Source organism: Mauremys reevesii, linkage group 2, assembly GCF_016161935.1.
Source record: "Mauremys reevesii isolate NIE-2019 linkage group 2, ASM1616193v1, whole genome shotgun sequence".
NCBI lineage: Eukaryota > Metazoa > Chordata > Testudines > Geoemydidae > Mauremys > Mauremys reevesii.
The window spans coordinates 85,433,129-85,460,420 of NC_052624.1; the positions used below are offsets into that span (position 1 = coordinate 85,433,129).

A 27,292-nucleotide genomic window follows, 5' to 3' on the forward strand; every position below is an offset into this window, starting at 1 on the left:
GGTCACCTAATCTAATCACCAGCCCAAGCAAAAATCCATCACCTGTGGGGTGAATAACTAGGCACAGCAGGGGTTGAACCCAACTCCTCTTAAGGAGCCAGACCATCCTGTGACAGCATCCAGCATATACACATCTATTTTTGAAAATGTATTATTTTTGTATTTGCAAGCAAGAACAGAAGACAACCAATATACAAGAATAAAGAGTTGGCACAAACCCGATAGAGTATGAAAACATTATTGTAATAAATGTAGTCCTTTAAGTGTAGTATTTCCTCATTTTACACTCTGTATCAGTCAATAGAGCCGAAATGTAATGTTTTCACATTACAAGGAAGTGTGGATTTAATAACAAAATTTTAAGAAACACTTTTCAAAAAACACATGCAAATGAATGAACAAATGAATGAGTAAAATGTGCACTCAGATTGGGTACAGCTGCCTACACAGCAAGCAAACAGTCAAAATAACTACATGGGTAAATACAGTAGCTACCTAATCTGTATGTGTAGTTGTGGTGTTTGGGCACACAGATATACAACTAGATCTTGCGAGATGGTGGGGGCAGTCTGGCTTGATCCAGCAAGCACTTATGCTTAATATTAAGCATTTGAGTAGCCCAGTTGGCTTGAAGATGCATCTTCACCCCTTCCCTTTCAAATAGGGCAGAATTTTAGCTTTATTGACTAGCATGTGACTTACTGTAATTGATGCATATATTGTCACAATTCAGTGATAATGTCCTGTTTTGTCGAGGGGCGGCTCTAGGGATTTTGCCGCCCCAAGCACGTCAGGCAGGCTGCCTCCAGCGGCGTGCCTGCGCAGGGTCCGCTGGTCCCGCGGCTTCGGCGAGGTCCTCCGAAGCTGCGGGACCAGCGGACCCGCCGCAGGCAAGCCGTGGAAGGCAGCCTGTTTGCTGCCCTCGCGGTGCCGGCAGAGCGCTCCCCGTGGCTTGCCGCCCCAAGCACACGCTTGGCGTGCTGGGGCCTGGAGCTGCCCCTGGTTTTGTCATCTACTTATGTCCAAGCAGTATCTTTCTCACCCTGCTCAACCAAATCATCATTTTCACTGTTCTTAATTACAGAAGATGAAATGTTATGTTAATTTGTTTTGTATGCACACTAGAGCTGATATCTTCAGCTGGCGCAAACTACCATAGCTAATGGAGTTTACGTCAATTGAGGATCTGGCCCCACAATCTTCCTATCAGTTTCTAGGGGTTAGTTTGTAACAGAAGATGCACAACTATGCATAAGTGTGTCAGTAATTACCAAGTAATGGAAATGGACATAGTTCCTCATTTTTTCTAGGGAAAAAAGACACACACACACACACACACACACACACACACACACACACCAGCCAAATAAAAGGTAGAAATTGAGGAGAAACACAAAAATAAAACTGTATTAATCTAATTAGGAACCAGAATTCTTAAAAATAATATCCAATATTCAACTAAAGTAAGCATATAAAATTGATATGAGTTCTATAATCCAAGCAAAACTGTTAATACTGCAAGGTAACTTATTGCTTAAACAAAGACAGCTACTTGTTCTCCTCTTAGGGAGTAAACTCGTGTCTTTTTGTTTTTTTTTAATTTACTGTTTTTAAGATGCTCAGTGACAGTGTCCCAGGCTTCATATAAACCATATACATTCTCTCTCTAAAGTCAAGTAATATAAAATGTCTAGGGCATGCATTGTAGGAAAGTTAGAGGTCCATAAATAGTTTGATAGATCTTCATGGCCAGTCCATTTCGGGAGAGTTATCCAAGAGACACCCCATCGTATAAAAGCCAAGCCAGTTCCTATGGGAGATTACCTAGGAACTAAAGGCCCCCATAAGATATTGTGTAGGAGTTATCGGGATGTTGCCATCACCATTTTACATCTGGAACCAATAATGAGCAATATGGGACAACCCAGAAACAATGGAAGAAAGATCCAACCTGAGTTTTTCTCTTAGGACATAATTTCAAGTATAAAACACACCCAGCAAAGCATTTGGCAGCGGAAATAAGGGCTCTACAGATGAGTTTATGTTGTGTCTCTTGAAATAGAAATACATTTAATGGACTTAAACTATCCCTACAGATGTCAGGCTCTACGTTACTTTGTATTTTTTTGTTTGTTGTTTTCCTCCTGAGCAAGCCGGAGAGATTCCATAGAGCTGTGGCCTGGAAGCTTGTCTCTCTCACCAACACAGGTTGGTCCAATAAAATATATTACCTCACCCATCTTGTCTCTCTAACTTGAAATCATTAGAAGTCATTTTAAAATCATGATTTAAGAGTTGTTTCAGGTATTACATTTGCCTCCGAGTCCCACTGCCAGTTACATTTTCCTTCTTAACAAAATAAATATTCTCATCTGTTGCTATGTGAAAGATCTCCATAAACAGCAAGGGAAACTAACTATAAAGGAGAAATATAAAACTGCTGATGCACAATGTGCTGTCAATTGCACAGAGTAAAATTGGAAAATATGAAAGAACGTTTTCTTCCTAACCTTTGAACTTTAGTAATCTTAGGTGCAACTTGTCACAATATGAGAGGAAAATTTGCAGACAGCTGCATGAGTTTTAAGTTGATGTAGCTCATTAAAATATTTTTAGTGTGCTGAAATGTCAGTGTCTTCGTTTATCAGCAGCCCCAAGAATTTAGCAAAGTAATAGCCTCTATTGTAGCTGGTAATGAGGTGCTGGAATCAGAAACTTAAAGAGCTACTGTATGTCATCAGCATAAAGGATAGATCTAAGAAGGGCCAATAATAGAGGCAAAAGGGGACACCAGTGACATGTACCTTGAAGTGAAAAGACTGTGCTGCTTCCCCCCCCACCCCGTTTAATCAATTGTATCATATTTATATGGTACCTATGACCTATGTGAGCAACAAATAAAATTATGAAGAAAACAAAATAGTCCACAAGAAAAGGTTGTTTTCGTCTCTTCATGTCCATAGGCTTTCAGATGTGGGTGAAAGTTCTGTATTCAAAGATTGTATTTATTTCTTGGTGTCATGCCTGACAACCTTATCAAACACAGTCAGGCTTGATTTCAGTCTGATCTGTTTCTCAAGGAGTTTGATCATGGAAGCCTCTTGGCCTCCTGCATCTGGTAGTCTAAACCTGGACTTTCTCAAGTTGCATTGTACTTTTGGTGGTGTTGGAAGATCACAATCAGAACAGAACAGAACATTCAAATTTGTTCTGAAGTAAATGAGGAACCAGTGGAGACCAGAAATCACAGGAATAGTGTGTTCATTTTGCCTTTATTGTTCATTATGAGAGGTGCTGCCGTGTGCTTTATCAGCTTCACTCTTGTGACTGTTGAATTCAGCCCCCAGCAGAGCAAGTTGCTACAAGCTATGCTGGAGGAGAATAAAGTGACTATTGCCATGACTAGATTCTTGCCCAAAAGAAACGACTACAGTTTCCTAGACAGCTTATGATGGAAGAAGTCATTTGTCACCACTGTGGTCATCTATGTGTTCAAGTATTGTAGCGAGTCCATGATACTGTAGCTTTGTATCATTCTAACAGTCTGTTGTCTGATACCTTCAGTCTTGGGGAGGTGAGAATATCTACGAGTTCCTTAAAGCATTTATTTCTTCTGTCTTTCTTGGGTGGAGCTTTTGCCTACTGCTGTTCATCAGTCTGGTGATCCGTACCCACCAGTGGGATGAACACGTTTGTATGACCTCAGTGGAACAGGCCACCTACAGTTGAGTGTCATCCACAGATCATTAGCAAATAAGTCCATGGCATCTAATGTTTTCTCTGTGCAGTTTTATAGAAGTGCTGAAAAGCAGGTGGCATTATAACAAACCTAGTGGGATTCCATATAACATGGGCCAAACAGGTGTCCATTGTGATCTGAGAGCATTGAATGAATCCCCTGTCTACTTCTTCAAAATCTGATGTGCATTCAATTCAACTCCATAGGATTAATTGTTATTAGTATTTGATACATCAGCATAGATGAGAAGATAATCCTTTAGCTCCAAGAGGAGCATTTTTTGGTCATGCTCTTGCCTGTAACTTGATTCTGAGGGATAGCCTATTAGAACTTGTATGCCAGCTGCTTTGAAGCCTTGCCATGAAAAGAGAGTCAGGAAACTGGGCAGCAGCTGGTGAGGTCATTGGTGTAAAGTATAAGTTGCTTCAGAATTATTGTGTTTGTTAGGATGTCTAATGTCTCCTTCAGAGAAGGCAAACTACAAATGTTCTCCCATTATGGGGTCAGATTTTTTTTTTCTGGGCTTCACCAGCCAAAAAGTGTAGCAATCATAGATTCACAGATTCCATGGCCAGAAAGGACCGCTGTAATCATCTACTCTGACCTCCTGTATATCTCAGGCCATAGGGCTTCGCCAAAATAATTCGTAACAAAAAATCCAAACTTGATATAAAAATTGTCAATGTTGGAGAATCCACCATGATCCTTGGTAAGTTATTCCAATAGTTAATTACTCTCACTGTTAAAAAATTACACCTTATTTCCAGTCTGAATTTGTCTAGGTTCAACTTCCAGGCATTGGATTGTGTTATCGTTCTCTGCTAGATTGAAGAGCCCATTATTAAATATTATTACATTAGGTTCATGAGTGATGGGATGAACATTCCTCTCAGCTGCTGAGGCTTCTGTTTCAGGGATAGTTCTAAATCCATCAATGACTAGGGAATAGGTAGGTATTGTTCCTCTGTCTCTGTGAGGTTTTATCTGATTTTGTTTAGTCTGTGAAGTAGGCTAAGAGCTTTTTTGGAGTGAGTGAGACGTGTGTGTGTGTAGGTTGTTTTTTTCTGCATGAAAGTGTGTTGTATGAGCTGTTATTTGACTGAAGCAAACATGTTTGAGAGGCTGTTTTAGCAACCTTTATGGCTGCAGCGTGTCTCTTTTGGTGGCGGTTGAGTGGGTTTTGACCTCTAGGAGCATGTCATTTTGGAGCTAGTTCCTCCCATGAACTTGGCTGCAGTATTTTTTTCTACTTTGCCAATGCCTTGGTGTTTTGGGTGGGTGGGTTTCCCCTGCGAAGTCCTGTTTTCCAGAACCAAGATTTCTGGGAAAGGACTAATTTTGATTGATCGATTTAGTCATTACCTTTTAATTACTTAATCTCTGTTTTTGAAGAGATGATGGTCTGGCCAGAAGAGTGTTTGTTATCCACCATTCTGCGATCTAAGTCTGAAAGGAAGGCTAGTGCATGCTTGCCATGTAGGAGAGGTAAGAAAGAGCCTATGTTTGTCAAGAGAAATAGAAGGACTTGGGCTAGTCTATCAGATGAATTGCCCCCACACAGACGTTGAAATCTATTAGGATAATTAATCTTTTATGACTCTTAACAGTTGTGGTAGAAGCCCTTTTAATTCTAGGAATCTTGCTAGGCCCTTGGTGTTCCTCTTGTCTATGTATTAGAATTCCTGGTTTGGGGTATTTTTTGTGTTATCTTCATTAACAACAACTTTATGATTGCTATATAGAGTTTGAACACACTTCATAAAATAGTCTGCAAAGCCAAATCTGCTCAGTTAGGTGTGGCTCAGTCACAGGTATTTTTTAGTGTTTGAAAATGCTAAAGTTGACTTTACACTTGGTTCACTGAGCTGCCCGCAGCAGCACTCTGAATTGCTGTATTTTGAACATTTGTTTGCAATATCTGTTCCGGGGGGGCAGAAAACTCCTTGAGTATTTTATTAGAGCTTTCCTTGGACTTGTTCTATCAGAAGGCCGCTGTGTTTTGGCTCCTGAAACCAGACATCCCAGAATCTAGGGGGATTAGAGCCTGTGTAAAGCACCTGCACCTCCCACTCCTCTGCAGCAGCATGTGTTGCCTGCTAGTGGCTGCTTCAGAAATCCCTTTCATAGGGAGAGATACTGTTCAGAACAGTAATGACTTCCAGTCACACACCATACAATACATTTTGCCTTTTTTCCCTTTCCTTTCTCTGATCCCTCTCCTGAAGGGCTATGAATCCAAGGCCCTTTCCAGAGGCTTCTTGGGGCTTGGGTGTTGTACACAGCAGGAGTCACTCCCCACAGGTTCAAGAAAAGTAACCTGCCTGAACTCTGTGGTTGAAATATCTCATACCAAAACTTTTTGGAAAACTTGCTAACATTCTTTTCTATTCTCTGGTCTTTACAAGCACAGACCACATTGGTGTCGGTCCCTCTCTCTCTCTCTCTATCACAGGGACTAGGGTGACCAGATGTCCTGATTTTATAGGACCAGTCCCGATTTTGGGGTCTTTTTCTTATATAGGCTCCTATTACCCTCCACCCCCTGTCCTGATTTTTCACACTTGCTGTCTGGTCACCCTAACAGGGACAATTGAGTCAAGTCAGGAGAAGCAGCTTTATCCCCTGGGTTGGCCCTCTTCTGGTTTCCATTGAGCAGCCTTAGTTGATCTGCAAGGAAGAATACTGGTGCTGCAGTGCCACAGTCTTGTCTAGTGGTAGGTAATGCCAAAAGAGAAGAAAATGACAAGAAAAGGGAACAAACAAAAACCAAGAAAAATGAAAATGTGTCTCTTGCTGGAGTCCACGTTCTGCATTTGTGCTCGTAAAGAGCTCCCACTCCCCCTACTGGGCCTTTCACAAGGGGATTCACTGGGCCTGGAAGCCAGTCTCCTGAGCCTCTAGCCAGGGGACTCAAGCTTGTCTAACCAGGCTAGTCACTGTGTGATGATGGCAAGGCAAGTACAGAATGATGTATATAGATAAAAAGGAGCAGAAAGCCCCCTGTCTCTCACCTGTTCATCAGACATACTTACTTGCCAAGATAAACAAATTTTTCCTGGTCTCTTAGGGAAAATTGGATCCCTAGAGATGGCCACTTAAGCAAAAGTCAAGAAGCATTTATTTAGGGACTTTGTTTCCTCCTCCAGACCCAATATTTCTTCCTGCGCATCAGGGCCAGCTCCAGTGTTTTTGCCACCAGAAGTGGCAGAAGAAAAAAAAAAAAGCCATGATCGGCGGCACTTCGGCCACAGCTCTACCGAGGGACTGAGGGACCCACCGCCAAATTGCCGCCAAAGAGATGGATGTGCCGCCCCAAGCACCTGATTGCTGTACTGGTGCCTGGAGCTGGCCCTGCTGCCCATCCTCCATGTATGGGTCCTAAGGCTTTTATCTCCAGGGCATTGGCCAAGTTTTCTCTCTTAATTCAGCATCAGCTACCAGAAAAAACTGCTCTGGAACTGCCTAGAAAGAATTTCCAACAGGACTAGAAATATTTAATCAGTCCACTGCTTGTGGAAATGGAATTGGAGGAACCAGAATAGCCTGGCTTCTAAACAACTTTTCCACTTTTTGCAGGAGAAAATAAACAGGAGAAGTCTCTTCCAGTCTGGTTAGCAGTCCAGAAAAGATTAGCGTTCCTTACCCTAAAAGGATGTCTATAGGTGAAATTGTGTTTTAATCTGAACAGACAATTCAGTGATGGAAGCATTTCAACTGCATAAGAAGGACCAGAGAAAGTGAGTTTGCTGTTCAGTAAGGAGAAGTCTATCAAAGCACTGTATGTAGTAGGGAAACCCAATCTCTAAGCCAGCTGGTTGAGAAAGAAAAAGATCCTTCCAGGGGAGTAACCTTTCAAGTAAGAAGTCTTCAGCTTGACCACCAATAAGTGGGGATCACCCTGCTGAGATCTATTTGTGTCTGTGACCAACATGAAGGTACATCAGTTATGTATCCACCACAGGGAAGCAAGAGCCTTATCCAAGACACTTTATTCATGGCCTATACATGGCATTTACCTATGACCTACACCTATACCTATGACATACATGGGCACCTCCCATATAATTGTCCTTGGAAAACTGAATGACTCCAACTACTAGAACTAGTCAAAAATGTTCAAAAATTTCCCAGAAAGCAACACTTTGTTTAAAATTTTCATGAAAATTATTTTCTATTTTTTGACAAGCTCTAGCAAATGGGTTTTTTTTTAAATGGCTCTTGAATGGACAAGGATGGCTCAGTGAATGGACAAAGATGCAAGAGGGCAGATCACTTTTCCCAAGGACTTTGCATGGTTTGTTACAAGGACAAGGTTGTACTTCACGCCTGTCCAAGTTTTCTCCCCAGAATAACTGCAGAGCTCTACATAAGAAAAGGGAGAGGGCGAGTCCTTCTCAATTTTAGCACTGATGCGAAGATTGAAAAACAAAAATCTGGCAGACCCTCAACTTATGAAGCTTTCTCAAACACTACCTGAGGAGGTTCTTCAGGAAATTGGATGCTACCTTCTTCCTTGTCAAAACATTGAAATGGGGACTCAGATTTTCAAGAATAGTTCTACCCAAGTGAATGAGAATGCATTCAGGAAACTTACTGAGAAGCAGAAATTTCTCTTCTGGGAATAATCAAATCTTATTCCATTAGATACATGGCTGCCCTTATATTGAAAGTCAGCACTCTGTGGATGAGTTTTCCTGTTACTCCCTGTTCACCTTCACCAAGGACTGCTACCTGAATGTGATGACATTGGCCAATACTCTTTTTAGTCTTTGAAAGATTAGAGAGATTCCTTTCTCATGAGGAAAGAAACTGAGATCAAAAGTTTTTTGTCACTTTTCAGCACCCCACCCCCTTATTTGTTAATGGCATCTCTGTGGATTAATTTTCCTGCTCCTGTTTTCCATGGGGACTGCTCAATAAAACATGTCTGTTCTGGTGAAGACTAGGACATGGAACAACACATTTTTTTCTTTTTTTTTTACCTGCTCTTTTACTTTCTATCATTTGATCAAGCCAGCACAGCAGGCTTAATGTTATTCCTATAGAAGAGCAACATAGTGCAGGCTAAAGAATTTTCCCTCTGTTATGGAAGATCTCGCCTGGGCTGCTTCATGGAGAACAGAGGGATTGGGTTTGACCAAGTACCGTGGTTCTTTCTTGACTGGCTGCATCCTATTTATGAACATGAAAGAAGAGCTACACTGTGGTCTGTCTAATGCAGACTAGACTGTAGAATTAGCATGTAGTATCTCTGTATTGCAATTGGAGATGTGACTGCAGCTTGGGTAGGCATGGCAGAACTCCCTTTAATATAGCTAGCATGGCTAAAAGTCATAGTGAGGAAGGAGCAGCATGGATTCTGCCTCAGGCTAGCGATGTGCCACCATGTCTTCACTGCTATTTTTAGTCTGGGTAGTGGATTCAAGGTAGCACAGTGTGCCTTCCTGAGCTGCAGTTGCTCCCCTAATTGCAGGGTAGACATATCCTAAGAGGGGAAGAAAATGCTTTAGGCCATTTTAAAGGTATCTTAGTATAACTAGTGATGCTTTCTCTAGTTGACACATAGTTCAGAGGCTTTTTTCTTTTGCACTTGAATGACTGACTGAAAAATGGCTTGTTTTTAAAACATAAAGCTTTCCATGGATTTACATCATTAGATCGCGGTCAAATAAAATCAGTTGTTCCTATTCCTTTTTCTCATTTTATTTCCTTTGTCTCTTCTCCTGTCCCCCTCCCCGTGTTTTAAACGAACAAGGAGATTAAGTCCAAATAACTCTATTAATATAACATTACAATTGAGAATGAAAATGTCTGGAAATTCAGTTATGGTTCCCACAACAATCATAACTAAGCCACATTGCACATATATATATATTAAGACACAAACATCACTACAATATACAGCAATACAGAACTCTCATATTGCATGTTATGGTTGCTGTGGGAACCAGAATTTTGAATTTCTTGACTTTTGTATGGTTAAAATCTCAACTGAATTGTATCATTAATGTAATTATTTTACATTTAATTTTTTGTGGACATTGATGATAAAAATGGTGTCATTCATGCCAGCTGTGTATCTTTGTATAATGACTCCACAATGAATCAGTCCTTTTTCTTATTCAGTTTTTCTGCAAATGAATTGCAGAACAAATGAATGTATGCAATAAAATGAAAAATATAAAAATGTAATTTTCAATATGGCCAAACTGTAACATTATTTTATAATCCAAAGGGTCTTTTTCCATATGTAATTTTATAAGATTAAACTGAAATATTAATTATTACATTGTATTCCTGTACAAATAAAAACTTATTTAAATAACATTTTTAGTCTGCTGACTTATCAAGTTCTTATTGTTCTATAATCTAGCCAATTGTCTTCAAAGGAGAGTGTTTTGTATGATATTGGGAATTAATTCTGCAAAGTTCTGAGTGTCCTCAACTTCCACTGCAGTAGACAGCACCATGCTGAGCATCTGTTGTAACGTAAGGCTTAAAGCTCTCTCTTTCCATCATCCTCTGCTTAGGACTCTCATTGAAATCAATAGGAATTTTCTATACCACAGCAGGATAGTTTGTAATCAACAGCAGGATATTGTCCTTACACTGGTTTTGTTAATTTTGTTCTTATAGCTGACCTTAGAGTGGCTTTGTAAAGATTTTTTAAAAAATAACTAAAGGCTGGGATTTTCAAAGAGACTGGAGTGAATTAGATGCCCAATTCCCATTGAAAGCCAATAGAAGCATGCCTAACTCCCCTAGACGTCTTTGGAAATCTCAGTTTAAAATCCCAAATCAGTTAACAGAATCTATATACAGACTAAGGATCCAGATTTTCAAAAGAAACTCATCTGAGCCTCTGATCTTATGTGCTCACATCAGATGTTGGTTTAGACAATGGAATTTAGACCTTGTTCGTTTTGTCTATTATGGTAGCCCCAAAGGCTCATTTCAGGATTCACAATGCTGGATGAACACACATTAAAAAATAGACTGCAGTCAGTTTGAGTTCTTAATTCTAATTACAAGCCATTTTTGAAAATTTGGCCTAAAACACTTCATTTTAAATATTTCTAAAAAGCAGTTTCAGCTTTACTTAACTTTTGCTTCCTGAGCTCAGGGGACTATGTTTCCATTGCAAACCCTAATAATACCACAGCCACCTAAAATGGTGCTGGAAATTGTACAGCAAGACAGTAATTATGGGTCAAGACCTCAAGCCTCTTTGCTTGCAGATCAATCAAAAGATGGCTGTCAACAAAACAAGCAACATTAATTATCTGATAATGGAAGGTAGGTTCAATATGGCATTCATTGCCAAGATTTGTTTGGATGATTCAGCTGGCTCTGTCTTGGCACAGCTGCTTTCAGATATATATATATATATATAGGGCTCAGGAGTGGGAGGGACCTCTGCACTTTGCATCTGACTCTGATGTAAAAGGTGTCATATACTAGATATGAAGTGCTTTGGAGGCATCCACTTAGGACCAGATTTCAGAGGGGTTCTGGCGTGTGGAGCCAGTTGCAAGATCAGGGTGCAATTCCTGAGATAAAATAAATGTGGTGTACAGGCTACCCTGAAATGCATTGGGCTACTTAGTCAAGCTAGTTGAGTTGCTCTTGGACCTGGTACTAGACCTGCCTAGATTGAATGATTTGTCTTTGGAGAACTTCAGCAAACATTCACAAGACAGCACTGACCTGCTGTCCCAGTATCTTATGGGCCTTCTGACAGCTCTGGGACTGCATACGGTGGTATTAAACTTCATGCACTCTTGTGGAGCCACTCTTGATCAAGGGCAAACTCTTGATTTGCTGTATGCTGCAGCAACAAAGATTATAAATAACTTCTCTGTTGCATTTGGAAAAAGGAACTTTTGAAACTAGTCCAGCTATTTATTCTTTGTAAGAGCAATGCTGAATCTGAGGAACCTTAAATAGCCTTTGAAAATCATCTATGACATATGGAATCCCCCTCCCCCCAGTAACGCTGTTCAACAAGGAAAATGCTATATTTTAAGGGGAATAGAGAGATGATTCTTGTTAAATGTAAACTCTTTTTATACAGAAATATTTTGGAGAAGCAAACTTTCCAAAATATTTAAAACAAATTTCAAGTATCTTTCTATTGCAATAGCATTCACTTTGAATCCTCCCTCCCAGGGATTTGTTTTGTGATGCTACTGTGTTATAATTCTATACTGTCATCTTATCACTCATACCTATGGCATTGACAAAAAAAGAAAAGATAAGTTTTAAAATTTTTGTTCTAGGATGGGATTCAAAATTTCTTTCAATCATATAAAGTTATTTCAAAGTAATGTATTATTATAACTCCAATGGATCTCCAACTGAGTTGTTAGTGTCTGATTATTTACACTTGCTCCCACTGGTATCTGCTAGAATTAGAATGGCTAGAAGCTTGCTTGCAGTCAGCATTTGTAATAAATTACCAAGTCCCTGGGTATAGTAACCATACGCTGAAAAGTGGCTTCTTTACTGTGGTTTTTTTGTTGTTGTTTTTTTTTAAATAGTTGTTCACTGCATTTCTTAATTGTCTTCCATGGTTGGCCTTTCAATACGAATCAAAGGAAATCTCAGAGCTTTCAAAATGCTTAATCAATGCATTATTAATCTGTATCAAACAATGAGATTTTACAAATAATATATGAGATATTCTGTTGAATTTTTTTTAGAATACCTTCCAGGTCGGAGAAATTAAATTTTGCTACAGGCAGCATCATAAATGCAACAAAACATACCATAAGTCAAGTTCACATATTTTATTGAGTTTTGCAAAAAATTCAGGCATATGCATATGAAATGTCAGAAACAAATACAAGGGAATAAATTCATTCCCTTGCACTTAGATGAGTTACAATAAAGCATGCTTTAGAGTAAGGTCATTTTTGTTAGGAAGCCTGTTTTACAGGGAAGACCATAGTTCCTCAGAATTTGACTTACAGTGATAGTTATTGGCCTGCTTTTTCTTGTAGTTGGATCATGGAAAGCTTGAAGGTATCAAAAATAAAGCCTGTGGCTCAAAGGCATAGTATTACGTAATGAGAAATATTGACTGAACAGATTTTGTGATATATAAAGTCATAATTTTAATTCTTGTCAGGGAAGATCAGGTTGGCTTCAAAATATGATTAAAATAGGTGAAAAATGACTTTTGTTCAGAAATGAACCTTTAAAATGTTTGTACGAATGCACCAGAAATTCACTGGGGGTGATGAGGATGAATACTTTAACAAATGGTCAATTTTTTTCTGGCATGTACATTTTTTACTTTGTGGAATATTTCTTTAAATTTCATTTTTCCTTGCAAAAGGTTGTAAACCAGGTACAGTCTTCTTTTCTGCTGTCATGGACAACACTACTTCATTCAGCAGTATTTTAAATGCTCTGTTTGTTACATATTGAAATTAACACACTTAGAGTCACAGCAAAAGACCAGGGAAATCAATGAGTCACAGGCTTCTCAATTAGAAGCCTGTGAATCAATTGAACACTTCTCACTTCCTCACAATAAATCTAGGAATACTGGGCCAGATTCTCAGCTGATGTAAACTGGCATGGCTCCACTGACTTAAGTGAAACTCTGCCAATTTACACCAGTTGAGAATCTCCAGACCACTGAATTTTTACAAAATTCATTTTTCTCCATTATAATAAACTGTTGATAGTGGAGGGTAAAATGCATATTTAAATTAATAACTACTTTGAGACTTTTCGAAGCTGGGCACCTTGACCCCAACCCTGAAGTCACTGGGAGTTTTTGTCTGAGTAAAGACTGTAAGAATGGACTCATAGACAGCAGTCCTGATCCCAGATAAGTAGTCTGTATATCCAAAAGCATCAGTCTAAAACCTCATAGAAATTTTGGGGGGGAGGAATTTTTTTTATTTGAAAGGAGATCTTCTGCAAAGACTATTATTAGTTGAAGGATCTTGACGCAATGGAAAGATTTTTTTTTTTCAGTTCATAAATTGTTACATGATTGGGCAAAAGTTTGAAAACATACCTTTACCCCCAAAGGATCTGTAGCACAAGTCTGTCTTTTGATATAAATCTACTTTGTGCTGACTACCATAGTCAATAAAGAGTGAACACCTATACTTTTTTTTCATGAGCTTTGCCAAAATACTCATGTGAATTCTGTGCTAAGGTTTTTGCAGAAGTGCATTTTATAATCAGATTGATATTTAGTTTGAGGTACTTAGCACAGCAAGAAAACTATGTGATGATATGGCCCTTTCTGGAATGGAAACAGAATATGTCATGGCGTATCAAACTTTTCTCCCACATTTCCATTCTGTAATTTAAATCTTCTTATTTTTAGATCATTGATGCAGTTAGTGCGTCCCACTGACAAGCAAGACCGATTGCCTCACAGCGGGTAAACACAATTTTGGATATTATAAAAGCCTTTTTAAAATAGTGATGTTAAAACCACATTTGAAGCTTCAGAAGTTTGAATTCAGGTAACAAGATTTAAAGCCCATAAAATAAATAAGTAAAAAAATAAAATTCTATCTTTTTAAAAATTTATCCTTTTGGATGTTTGTTTTTAAAGTTTTTAAATGGCCTAGAACTTTGAGACACTGAACTGAATACTTGATATCTGCAGTAGCTTCGCCATTGTTTTTTATTTATTCAAGTGACAAAAAGCTGTCTGAATAGGCATATTGTAGGCCGCTGTTCATATATTCCTCCCTTCTCCAACTAGTTAGTTTCTTCTCTTGTCCATCTGTCAGCATTTCTTTCCTGTCCGCGAGGAGAAACCAAGTAAACACTTAAAAATTATTTTCCCTTTCCATTTTGTTCATTTGCCACTTGGGGGCTAGAATTACCCACTGGAAAAGGTAACATACATGTAGAAACCACATGACTTTGACAGCAGTTCCTCACAAGCCACAGCTGAAAATCCACCATTGTGAATCAGTGCTGATGTTTTTCTAAGTAAACTGTTTTGACTTTCACCTTTTTTACTGATGTAACTGCTTTGATGAGGACTCCTTTCTCCTTCTTAGGTGCTAGAATTCTATGCTTCATTCTGTTTTGTGCTGTATCACTTAGAGGTGATTTTTGCTGCATTTATTGCATTGACAAATTCAGTATAATATGTCTGAGGAAATGTGTGTAAATGCATCTTGTATATTGAGCATTCAATGACCAGTATTTTAAGAAAGAATGGTAATTCTCTGATTTTGTTTTTTTGAGGGAAGGTGTGAACAAGATGAGACATAAATGTTCAGATCATCATTTTTATTGTAGGGCTTGATCCTCCGAGCTGCTGAGCATCTTCCTAGAAGTAAACCTAAGTTGAGGGTGTTCAGAACCTTACAGTAGCAAGTACAGAGTCTGATCCAAATCTCCTGTTGTTTTCAGAGGGCTTTTTATCAAGCTCTTAATCATTAGCAATTTTAACCTCTGACTCATAGTTATAAATATTTGCTTTTTGTTTTTCTCCATTATGGGTGTGCAAAGAATGGAGATTCAAGGCTTTTCTTTGTAATGAGTGACGTTCATCGCTTAGCTGCATTTAACCGACACCCAAAATACAATGAAAAGAGTGCCCATGTGTGGCGGGTACTGTATTTTTAAAACTTCATTTATGTTTCTTTTGTTTTCAGAGAGACTGTAAACAATGAGGAAAAGCTATACAGAATGAGTCTCAAAAAACAATTTTGTGATAATCTTCAGGACACTCATGAAACCCACAAAACTGATTATTTTTTTTTTAAAAATAGAGATGATAGTGTTAATATCTGGATTAGATTTGAGGCCCAAATTCAACACTGCCAAAAATCGCATCAACTCTTCTGACGTGAAAATGTCCTTGGGAGAGTTCTGCTATCTGGAATGCTACAAATGTCATACCATCCATTGTTCTCATGAGATTTCTACCATTTGGGGCTAAGATCGTGCATAAATGGTTGTTTTCATTAGTTTGTCATGACCATCTCCAAACTTAGACAAAAATGACTCTTCCTTGTTCCATACAAGAGGCTCCAGGAACCTCTTTTTGCTTAGTATTTGTACTAGGACTCCTAGACACTATAGCAGTACAAATAGTAACATTTTGGAGATTCAGGATCAGGAATTCTAATCCAGTCTTCCTGTCCCCAACTTCATTCTCTTCTGAACACAATTAAAATCAAGGTGTAGGACTGTTTTCCTGCCAACAGGGGGGGAAAAAAAAGCAATACAGAGTTTTAGGGTCTGATCAAAAATCCCCTAAAGTCACCCTATTTACTTCAGTGGGTTTTGGATTGGGCTCATATTTTGCTTTTTGCATAGAGCGTTAGTTTTTTTTAAACTAATACTTACATTCTTCTGGCATCTCTGACATGAGTATTACTTCAGCCAGAGGAATGATTTAGGTAATTATTTTCTTTGAGAAGATATCAAATAAAGAGATTAACGTTGATATGTTGAGATCCTCTGAATCTTATAACTATACAGGGATAGGCATACAAAACAAACAATATTTGTTCTTTTTTTCCATATACAGTGTATTCTTTTGCCTACTATGTGTTTTTTTATCAGTGTTGATACCAATTCATGGAAACTTTGTTCAACAGAATTGACAGCTGAGAAGTGCCATATTGCACATCATGGGCTTGTTTCTGGCCTTTGATTTGAATAGATAGTTGCATCAGTTTTCTTTAAGTTAAGAATGCAGTAGCAGATTGACTTACACATTAGAGTCTTTCTTTATATTTACCTTTAGGTATATCTGCCCAGGAATTGTATTTGCCTGTCTTCCGGTTGGTTTTAATTAGAAAAAAATTGATAAAGGCATGGCTCTTGTGTACCAAATAGGAAGAGCTGAGAGACGCTTATCAGATCTCCTCATGTCTCTTCAGAGCTATAACATTCAAGATTTAGGCAAATTAGAAGAGGTAAACTAACATAATCCCAATAAAATAATCTTGCAGTGGAAAGTATCAGAGGATCTATTTCCTCTCATTGGCTTCAGTGGGTATAGGATTAAGCCTTGAATATAGAAATTGTTTGGAACATGTGCTTACAAGTGTATTCTATATTAAAAGAGGTTAAATAGTAAAAAAAGTATGTTAGTAAAAAAAATAAAAAAATCTTCCAGTTTCTATGGGGAAGAGGATTACAGTTAAATGGAAAGAATAGGCCTTTTTCCTATTATCTCCCTGGTAATTTGTAAACCTGATAGAGATTTATTGATTTTTTTTTTCAGAAAAGAGTATAACTTTTCTTTAACTACATGCTGGCTTTGTGAGAGAGAATAGTATTATGACTAGCAGGCATAACCATAATATTTAATTTAAGTGGTCAAAAAGTGGGGGGAAGGGTAGATCCTCTCCTTTTTAAAAGGCTCTGGTCTTCTGTGGTCAGTATTTGTACAGTAAGATAATTGTAGTACTTAGTCTCAGGTATGTTCCTATAGAAGAGTGTTCTGCTGCTAGCAATTGTTTTCCTTTAGTATTTGCCAATTAAGCTACTTTGTGAAAATATACAGTTTTGACAAGGAATGGAAGGATGAGTACAGGAACCATTATAAACTGGGAGTTAGGAGAACATTAGGTGGATAACAGGAGAGGCAGAGTAATGCGTAATTCATTTCTGCAACTTATTATAGGAATGCAGCGCTGTTGTAGCTGTGTCAGTCCCAGGTAATTGGAGAGGCAAGGTGGATGAGGTAATATCTTTTATTGGACCAACTTCTGTTTGTGAGAGAGACAAGCTTTTGAGCTACACAGAGCTCTTCTTCAGGTCTGGGAAAGGTACTCAGAGTGTCACAGTTAAATACTGTCCACTAAATGTAACCCACTAACCCCTCTTTTTGTCCTATGAGTACAGGGGTGTCACCTTGAATGGTCCCTTAGAATATGTGCTAACTACTTATGTTAAACTATCTGTTCAGCCTAGTATTTAGCTGTGACACTGACTACCTTTACCAGACCTGAAGAAGAGTTCTGTGTAGCTTGAAAGCTTGTCTCTCTCACCAACAGAAGTTAGTCTAATAAAAGACATTACCTCACCCACCTTGTGTCTCTATTACAGGAATGCGTCAGTCCAGTGACAAGTATCGGAAGAAGTATAGAGCAGTGCTTATGAAATCATGTTTCATCCATATACTGAGTTGTTATAAGAGGACTTGCTCCAGGAGAAACTAGCCAGAAAAATTTCCCCAAGGAGAAGATCTATAGTACTTTTGTGCACAAACTGTATTTTACACAAGTTTAGTCTGTCTCATCCTGTGCTCTTTTAAGACATTTTTCTCAAAGATGACTTAGCTAGACTCAGTATGACTTAGGAAGGCACCAGTTCATCATTCCCAGTCCATTTAGACTTTAGTTCTTCAGAGGCAAAGTGCTTTTGGTATTATTCCAGATAAACTTTAAAAAAGTGAAGAAAGAAATAAGAGAAGCCTTACATATAGTTAATATACACGTGAGGCAAACTAGAAGTATCTCATGTTTTGGGAGAACAACATTTTAGAAAACGGTACTATACTGTGAGACACTGAAGAAAAAATAGGCCAGGATACCTTTGCCATTAGGAAAATAGGAAATATTTTAAGTACTCAAAATATAGAGTATTTTATTTGGATTTTAAGAGGTACAAATTACAATTTTTAAATTTTCCTTAGTTTCTCTAATTCATTTGATGTGTATGGCATACAGTCTGTGTTTTCTCTCCTAGAACTTGGTGGGTACCTGTAGCAATAGCACCTCAAACTATGCCAGTTCCCACACTGTGGGTTAGGGCTGAGTATGATGAGTACTTGGATGAGACTGTTCCAAGGAAAAAACCCAGGATGCTTCAAGAGCTAGTGTTGATAATTTAGGCCCTGATGGTACAGTGAGCTATATGCAGGCAAAGTTCATTGCGTATAATCAAGAGTTCAAGAGTATAATCCTAGAAGATTATACTCTTACAATATGTCTACACTGCAGCTGGGAGCATGTTTCCTAGTGAGAGTTGACGGATGTGCGCTAGCTCTGCTTGATCTAGTGCTCAAAAAATAGCAGTGTACCCAAGGACAGTGCGGGTAGCAGCTCAGGCTAGCAGCCTGAATACAAATCTGCCTGGAGGCCCTGGGTACGTATTCGGGCAGTTAACCTGAGCCTCCTCCTGTACTATAGCCGGCTACACTGCTAATGTTAGCGCAGTTAGTGTGTCTGTCCACTTGCGCTGGGGAGCACACTCCTAGCTGCAGTGTAGATGTACCTTAGTCAGTACTAATTGTATACCTGGTTTTAGGATACACTGTGTTGGTGGAAAGCCTGTCTTTCTGATAAAATATAAAGCTATTCTCTTGACTGTTTGAGATTAAAACTTCCACAGCACTTTTCGCAAGATAAGGAGTGTTTATTCCAGTGTCCTACCCAAATTGTAATTTGAGTAACTGCATTTTGCCCACCTAAATTCCTTCCGCAGTTTCAATTATATAAGGTATTTTCCACTTTTGTATCTGCTCATTTTTGTTGTTGTCTTTTCGATACTTCACATTTAATATGCCAGTTGGAAAGAGAACCCAACATTATTTGAGTTTCCCTCTGTTCCTCTAGCAACAGCCAAAGATCTTATCATTTGTTGTCATCTTTTCTTTTTAAAGGCAATTGGGGATATCTCAAATGGTCAATAATGTGATCCAGAACCATTCAAATTCAGTCGAGTTGTCTGGGATTTGACAATTGTTATCGTTTGATGGTTGTTTGGAGGTCTGTATGAAATGTGTTGGTGGCCTCAGCACAGTTTGTAGTAAACCAGTATTCAAGGGTCTGGCTACATAGCGAAGAAAAGCCCGCGGCTGTCCTGTGCCAGCCGACTTGAGCTCGTGGGACTCAGGCTGTGGGGCTGTTTCATTCCTGTGTAGACTTACGGGCTCGGGCTGGACGGAGCCTGGGCTCTGGAATTGTTGCACCGCGCAGAAGCCCAGGCTCCAACCCGACCCTGTGAGCCTGAGTCAGCTGGCACAGGCCAGCCATGGGTGCTTTGAAGACATACCTCAATTAACATTCTCAGTTGAGAGGCCAGTAATAAATGAACATAGAAACTGAGGTTACCTCTTACCCAGAGAGGTGGTCCTGCCTCTGCCTGCCCCTGGCTGGGAGATATTGGTAAGGGACTGTGGAGAAACTTGATTTGCTACTGCCATTGCAGCATTTGTTTTGTGGGTGGAGAACCAAAGCTTCAAGAACACTAAGATCACTTTTAAAATGTTTTCCAATCTTTGTATTTGAGGACTTACCTTCAGCCTTTTAAGAGTCCTTGAACAACTAGTAGCATTCCCTCTGTTTGTTTTTCCATAGTGGGTCTGAGGTTGATTATTTATTATCTGGGATAGATTGATTATTCATATCCTGGTATGTGAAGATCCAGAACTTGTTCTTGTCTTTTCTCTCAAGTATATGCATTTGTTTCTGGTGTGCCGGATATAAAGTCAGCAGTGAGAAAAGGCAAGAGCACAACATTGCCAACCAAAAGGGTTAAAAAATCATGAGTTTGGTTAAAAAATGTATTTTTAAACATAAACAATGCATTATTTTTATTTGCCTTCTGGTTTTTGAGTCTTAAAGGATCATATTTTCAAGCTTTTCTTTGCAACCGTGAGGGCTAGAAGGACGCTTATTTGTTTTTAAATTAATGTTGAGATTTTTCCGTAATCACTTGACTCCAGGAGCTTGGGTTTAAACAAAACACTAAATAACATGGAACTCATGCTCGTAATCACAACAGTTGACAACCCTGAGAGCAATATGGGCAGAGCTGTTTTGTAATACTTTTCCTTTATGCAGTGTTGTTATTGCTGTGCTGGTCCCAGGATATTAGAGAGACAAGGTGGGTGAGGTAATATCTTTTATTGGATCAACTTCTGTTGGTGAGAGAGACAAGCTTTTGAACTTTGCACAGAGCTCTTCCTCAGTTCTGGGAAATGTACTCAGAGTGTCTCAGCTAAATACAAGGTGGAACAGATTGTTTAACATAAATAGTTAACATATATTTCAATGGACCAGTCAAGATGAAGAGGACCAATCAGTCATGGGCGGGCGGTGGAGGGGAGGAATGAAAGGGGAATAAAATAAATTTCCTATGGTTTCCAGGATTCCAAGAAGAGCACTAATTACTGGTGAGGGCTGCCTTTTTATAATTGAATCATGTATATTGGGAATTATGAGTGACATTTCTTTATGGGGAGAGAGACTCCCTGATTGTATGCTCCTATATTTCATGGATCCTCTGAAATACTACATCTGTCAAAATCCCACACAAAATCTATTGTGCGGTCTCCTATTTTGTGTGTTTGGATGGATAAGGGATCTGTCCTGTAAAATTAATGTTGTTGAGAAGTGGGAGGGAACCCAACATCCAGCCACAGGCTATGTCATCCCTTTTCCAGTCTGGTTACCCACCCTAGCCCTACAAGCACTTCTTCAGCCTTTTTACTTACATTCTCTAAACAGATATGCTATTTGTGATTAGGGTCTGATCCTGTCAGGTGCTGAATGTCTCAGATGAGCACCCTCAAATCTGTTAGAGAGGGGTGTTCATTTCCTTACAGGTGTGAGGCCGGATCCTTTGATGTGTTAATTGGCATTCTTAGGAGACATCAGTAGGAGCTGAGGGAACACAGAATCAGGCCCAAGATTTGTTTGCAAGCTTTTAATACACACAGTGCCTTTATATATTGCTAACTTTCTTTTTCAGATTTTGTCAGAGGACTGTTTCTATTTCAACTTGTTTTGATTATTGTGCAAATGTATTTATTGATACTTGAAAGTTTTCACTCACCACTTTGTTGTATTATATATATTTTTATCACTTCCTTTTCCAGGCAGTTTTTTTTTTTTTTAAAGCCTTGCACTTAAATTACTCAGGTTCTTTTTTTACAGGTTTTTTTTTCTCAGAATCAGTGTGCTATGTGCTGTTTATGAATAAATTATGGTACATGGTTTAACACTCATGCTATCTCTTTTCCTTTGCGTTAAAGTAGCATCCTCACCAATTCACCTGGGCTCAGCACAAACCATGGGTAGGGCAAGTCCCCAGTTACCACAGAATAAGTTATTTTTTATTAATAAATTTAACAGATGACAACTGCATTTCCATAGCATACACCCACATGGGGTTCTTTAAACTGGTGTATTAACCCATTGCATTATTTTTATTTAAGTGGCTCTCTAAAAATGGCATTGTAGGGTGCCTTATCTTCTCTCTCTGACTTTTTTGAGTGGGATTTTCAAGTTTTCAAATTTGGGCACAGTGAGCTCCTACCTCCTTATGCTTAACTCCGTCCCACTTGTTCTTAGTTCAGACACACTGATTCCTTTCCCTGACCTGAAGAAGAACTTTGTGTAGTTCAAAAGCGTGTACCTTCTACCAACAGAAGTTGGTCCAATAAAATTACCTTATCTGCCTTGTCTCTTGAAAAATCTCAGCAAACCTTATAAAATTTGCTCCCTTGCAAGTTGGAAGATTTTTTTTTCTAATCACAAGCTTTGCAACCTCAGCCTAGAGACTGAAAGCAGAACTGCATGTATTCTGCCTCACTCTCCATAGTGAAGGTTTGGCAGTAAGAACATAGCTGACAATTTCGTTGATGTGCAAGGTAGAGAAGAATCCAGCATGCTTTTTCCATAGCTGTATAGACACTGCAGGACTAGCAATAGTAAGATATTTGTGTTGATCATTAAATAAATCGATATTTTGAAAATGCACAGGGAGCAGAAATGTATTTGAAGTTAAAGGGTGCCATTTTACAGGTATTTTTCTGACTATTTTCCCTTATTAATATATACCTTAAAGTTTATTATATAACACTGGGGATTTCAAAGGTGCCTAAGGGAGCTCCCATGGAGAGCCAGTTCAGCATGGGTTTCTTTGAAAATCTCAGCCTAAAAGTACATCTCACATATTGTAATATGAATTATAACTATTGTATGTAAATTTCCTCCTAAATGAATGGAAATGTGTATTGGAGGAAGGATGAGAAAGCAAAACTGTGGCTGATATCCCACCCAGTTCTTCACTTCAGTTGTTCTCTTGGCTCAGGGAATAATTACAAATGGTTACAAAAATATTTGTCCCCATGAAACTGTATGATTGCTTAAATCCCTATGCCCATATGTCAGTATATACCCATTGAAGATTGCTTGATTTCAGCTCACAAAAATCCATGTTTTCCTGGGTTTTCTACAACAAAATGCTGAAATGCACACTGGGAATATAATTTTTTTATCTTTTTAAAAGATGTTGGCACGGCAGGTCTGAGAGATGCTGCTCAAACACGGTGTATGCTTCTTTCCCCACTGACTTATGCAATTTTGGTGAAATGCCTGTATCTTTTGTTCAATCTCTAAGATTCAGCAGAGTTCCCGAAGTCTTGGCATTAGATCATGTTGGCATTAGATATCTTTAGCATAACAATGTGTGGGTCTCCATTTATAAAAATATTCCTTAATATGTATGATAAGATTTCATTTTGAGATCTGTGGCACAGGACCAGAAATGTTGTTGTCTGCTGGAGACTTGGCAGATTTCTCTAGCTGGTGAATATGAGGAAATCTGAGATGCCTTTTTGTGAATATTTAGCTTATATGTGGCAATGCTGCAAGAAGTGTGTGGAATCCTGAAATTACATGCTAATTTTTGGCGAGGTTTTGTTATAACTACCTCCTATTTCCCTCATAGCTTTGGAGCTTCTGGACTTCACAGTGCTCTGTCTTTCAATTCAATACAAGAGTCAAAACAAACAAAAAAAGAAAAGAGAGATACTAGATCAGTTTTTTATTTTGAGGTGGGGGCAAAAAAGGGTCATGGGAGTAGTGTGCCTTCCTGCCAATCTCATTGGGTCAGTGAATTAATTTTTTACCTCTGTCGGCTCCATTAGTAGGCTCACTTATATATAATTGCTCTGCTGTATGCTATTAAGATTGTTTTTACTGTTCCCCTCACCTTAGTGTTGGACCTCCGAAGAGTAGATTTTTCTGAGAGGACAATTAATGATCCTGCAATGAGTAGTTTTATTGCTATATACAGATTATATACTGGTTTAGAGGATGAGGGGATACAATCTTAAAATGTATATTTATGTTTACCTCTTGGGAAATATAAAAGGCTGTGTAACTAAATATTCTTTGCCTACACAGCACTGAATTTCTGGAGAGATCAGAATATGATCTTAAAAATTGTTACATTCTAGTTCTGATTTGTAGTGTTTAGCTAAATTAAATGGGTTGTAAGATACAGTTCGTCATATCATACAGTACAGCAGTTGCAATTGTTTGCAATTTAAAACCATGTACTTCAGAATAGAATTTGATAATATGCCGCTTGTTTTTCTTACCAAGTGAACTTCATTTCTGTTCCTTTAGGGGTGTTTTTGCCTTTCTTCTATTCCCTTCCCCAAAATTACCTTGGCCACTGCACATATGGAAATTTCAACAAGACTCATTGCATCATGACAATTTTTCCACATGACCATAGTTTGTAAATCCCTCTCAAAATGTTCCTTTTCTGTCAAGCCTCATACTCAGCTGGCAGTAACAGTCCTGATGAATGGCGTTTGCATTGCATTTCTGAAGTAATTGATCCCGCAGTCTTGCTCTCTGAGCAATAATGTAGAGAGAGAGAGATCTCAGTATGTTGTTTTTTTACATATTGCCTAAAGGAAAGTTTGCGCCGATTTCCATTGTTTGGGGGAATTGGTTTTTCGTGGTCCCTCCCCTGATTATTTCAGCTTTTATTTGACAGATATGTCTCATTAAACTGACATGTAAATGAACTGTACTCTTATCGAGATTACTTTCTAAAAGCAGTCATGGAGCCTCTTTAAAATATTGTGTAATCCTTAATTGGGGCTGAAGCTTTGGTTAAAAAGCAGAGAAGGCTTTTTTGCCCATAGATAATATTGATTTCCATTGAAGCAAACAGATTATCTTAATTTTTTTATGTGAAAAGTGCTAGAATTCACTAAAAAAGGTTAAAATTGAAGTGAGTAATCTTCAGTGCATAATGCAATTGATAATTTTAGCTCTTTGCGTAGGAGCTGTTATGACTTGAACAGCCGGCTCTAGCCTTCATTAGAGAAGAAGCAGGCAGTTTTGAGACAGGTGGAGCTGGATCAAGCTGTGAAAGTGATTTGCTTGAAGCTGGTCATTAGTGTTAGAAATCTGGTCCTATTTATTGCATCCTTAACCCTACCATGATTATTACCATGATTATTTACTTTTTGTCTTTTTCCAGGTTGATGATGATCTGTAAAACTGTCTAAAGGAAGAGCATGGAGATTGGCATTCTGAACTGTTAGTGGGGACATGGGACTCATGTTGTCATTGATCATTTGTGTGGATTTAACCGTTGAAGAGCAACAGAAGCAGCTAGAAAGACATCCAGAATTAAAGCTGCTTTGAAGGTACATGGCTTGTTTGTTACAGTTGTTAATCTGCAGCTATAATTATGTTTGTATTTGTGAATATTTTCTGTGTATAGATACACTATACATACAATGTACACCTAAAGACAATGTGTGTGTGTGTGTGTGTGTGTGTGTGTGTGTGTGTGTGTGTGAAAATTTCAGTGAATTTGTTATACACGTAAGTGTACAACAGCCAAAAATTAACCAGCAGCATTATGTTTTTACAGTAAAAAATTGGGCCCTATTGGCAGCATTACATTTCTTTGAGAAATTTATTGAATTGCTTATTGACTGTACTGTGTGTGGATTGTAAACTTACAGCCCCTATCCCAGTATTCATAAACACACAGGTATGAAACTCACAGTTCAGAAAATCTAATTCTGCTAAATCTCCACAATCTGTTGCAAATTGAGATGGAACAGTAACATATCTTTATGTAGGAACCTCTTCAACATCATTTACTTAACATACCAAAAACAGATAGTAGAATTCTAAATCCAAATGACTGATATTTTGAATGGAAATACAAAAGATTTTAAAACAACAGACAGAAAAAAAGTGCTGCATGTTTATTACAAGCTGTAAAAGAAACGTGGCAAAATATAGTTTTGTCTAATAGCCATTGTTGGGAAAGGACAAGCTATTGCACTGAAATCTGTTTCTGGAATAACTCCCCTTTTCCACTACAGTTGTTTTTCTTTCAGACACATCTTAAAACAAGAAAAAAAGAAAGAGAGGGGGGGGGGAAAGCTAAATTATTCATGAGACTTATTTGACAGTTGATCAGTGGGGGAGGTGCCGGGAGGGTGTTTTGTGGGTAGAAAGAGGAAAAATAATAATAGGCTTTAACTTTGAAAAGCCTTTTAGAGCTTCTGTACAACAGTTCATTGTGAGCTGAGAGTAATGCAGTGCAGTTAAGATATCTTCATTAGAGCTACCTGCCAAGGGCTTCCAGTAGGATTTCCATAGTGCTGGAGCGTGACATGGGGTTTGGGAAGAGGCTTTTGATTTTAATAATGGAGCTGTCAGTTTGATGTCTGGAGATGTTGACCCTGAGAGCTTTATTGCCAAATTTAGATTTCATATTTATATTGAATTATTACCTCTTCAACTGAATTTAATTTTTTGTGTGCCTGTAATGAATGTATTGGCTCTCTCTCTATACACCAGGCAATAGCTGAGTGATAGAAATCTGCAGTAGTCCTCCTCTTGGCGGTGCTTTATTTGTGTGTGTGTATGTATTTATTATGAGAGAGATGCTAGAGGATGGGAGCACTGACATGCCTATGACCCGGAAGTGTAAATGGGACATCTATTTGATCCATCTGACTTATTTTGAAACAAAAAAAATCCCTTTCCATCCCGGTCTTCACCTCTGCAGCAACTCCTTGGCTGTGGCAGGAGAGCAAGGGGTGAGGGCTTACCGTACCTTAACTGTGGTTTACATTCTCTACCACTAAGCGTGTTTGAAACCAAGTTGTTTTATTTATCATATCTCAACTCCACTCTTCCGCAGTGTTGATTCAATATATTTGTTTTTCTGCTGGAGTGTATTGCCCTGCATGCCTGAGTTTGTTATTGTGGTTTGTTTATCAAAGGAAATGATAAACTTCTGTTCTCAAATGAGTGAAAATTTCACCTCCCTCCCCCATTTTTTTTTGATGTCTCGACCATCCAGGTCACCAAATCTTGTTTTAATTTGTGTCTGGGAGAATGTCTGAGCAAGGTAAATTGAACCAGGAGACAGTGGAGGAAACTGCCAAAGAGCAGGAGTCTGCCATCTCTGATGCGACCCCAGAGAACTGCATCATTAATAAAACGGAAAGCTTGGAAGCAGAGGAAAAGGAGGAGAAGCTGAGTGATGCCAAGACGGACCTCCAGGTAAGGGGAAGAAGGACCTTGGATGGCCATGTCACTGTGTTATTATTACATTGCCATTTTCACTGTCTTTTGTTTGGCTAGATTTTTTCTATTCTCCTCTCCTTATGCTTGCTTCTTTCTTTCTTTCTTTCTTTCTTTCTTTCTTTCTTTCTTTCTTTCTTTCTTATTGTTATATTATTGGTAGTATTTTTTATTGCTAAGGAGCCCGTTGCTGGGTACCCATTATAAAATACAGTAAAATATTTGTCTGACAGTT

At 38.6% G+C, this 27,292-nt stretch overlaps 1 protein-coding gene across 10 annotated transcripts in view; it reads left to right on the forward strand.

The window, feature by feature from the left end:
• Positions 1–27,292, forward strand: part of ARPP21 (cAMP regulated phosphoprotein 21) — a 265,503-nt gene that overhangs the window by 96,782 nt on the left and 141,429 nt on the right. For 7 of the 10 annotated variants that reach the window (XM_039524292.1, XM_039524293.1, XM_039524285.1 and 4 more), the window contains exons 2-3: positions 24,983–25,151; positions 26,834–27,036. In XM_039524292.1, the coding sequence (XP_039380226.1) occupies positions 26,869–27,036 (168 nt within the window). In that variant the 5' untranslated portion in view covers positions 24,983–25,151; positions 26,834–26,868. Of the gene's footprint in view, positions 1–14,090; positions 14,148–24,852; positions 24,892–24,982; positions 25,152–26,833; positions 27,037–27,292 lie in introns of those variants that run through there. The other 3 variants (XM_039524287.1, XM_039524289.1, XM_039524288.1) reach the window with 3 other exon arrangements.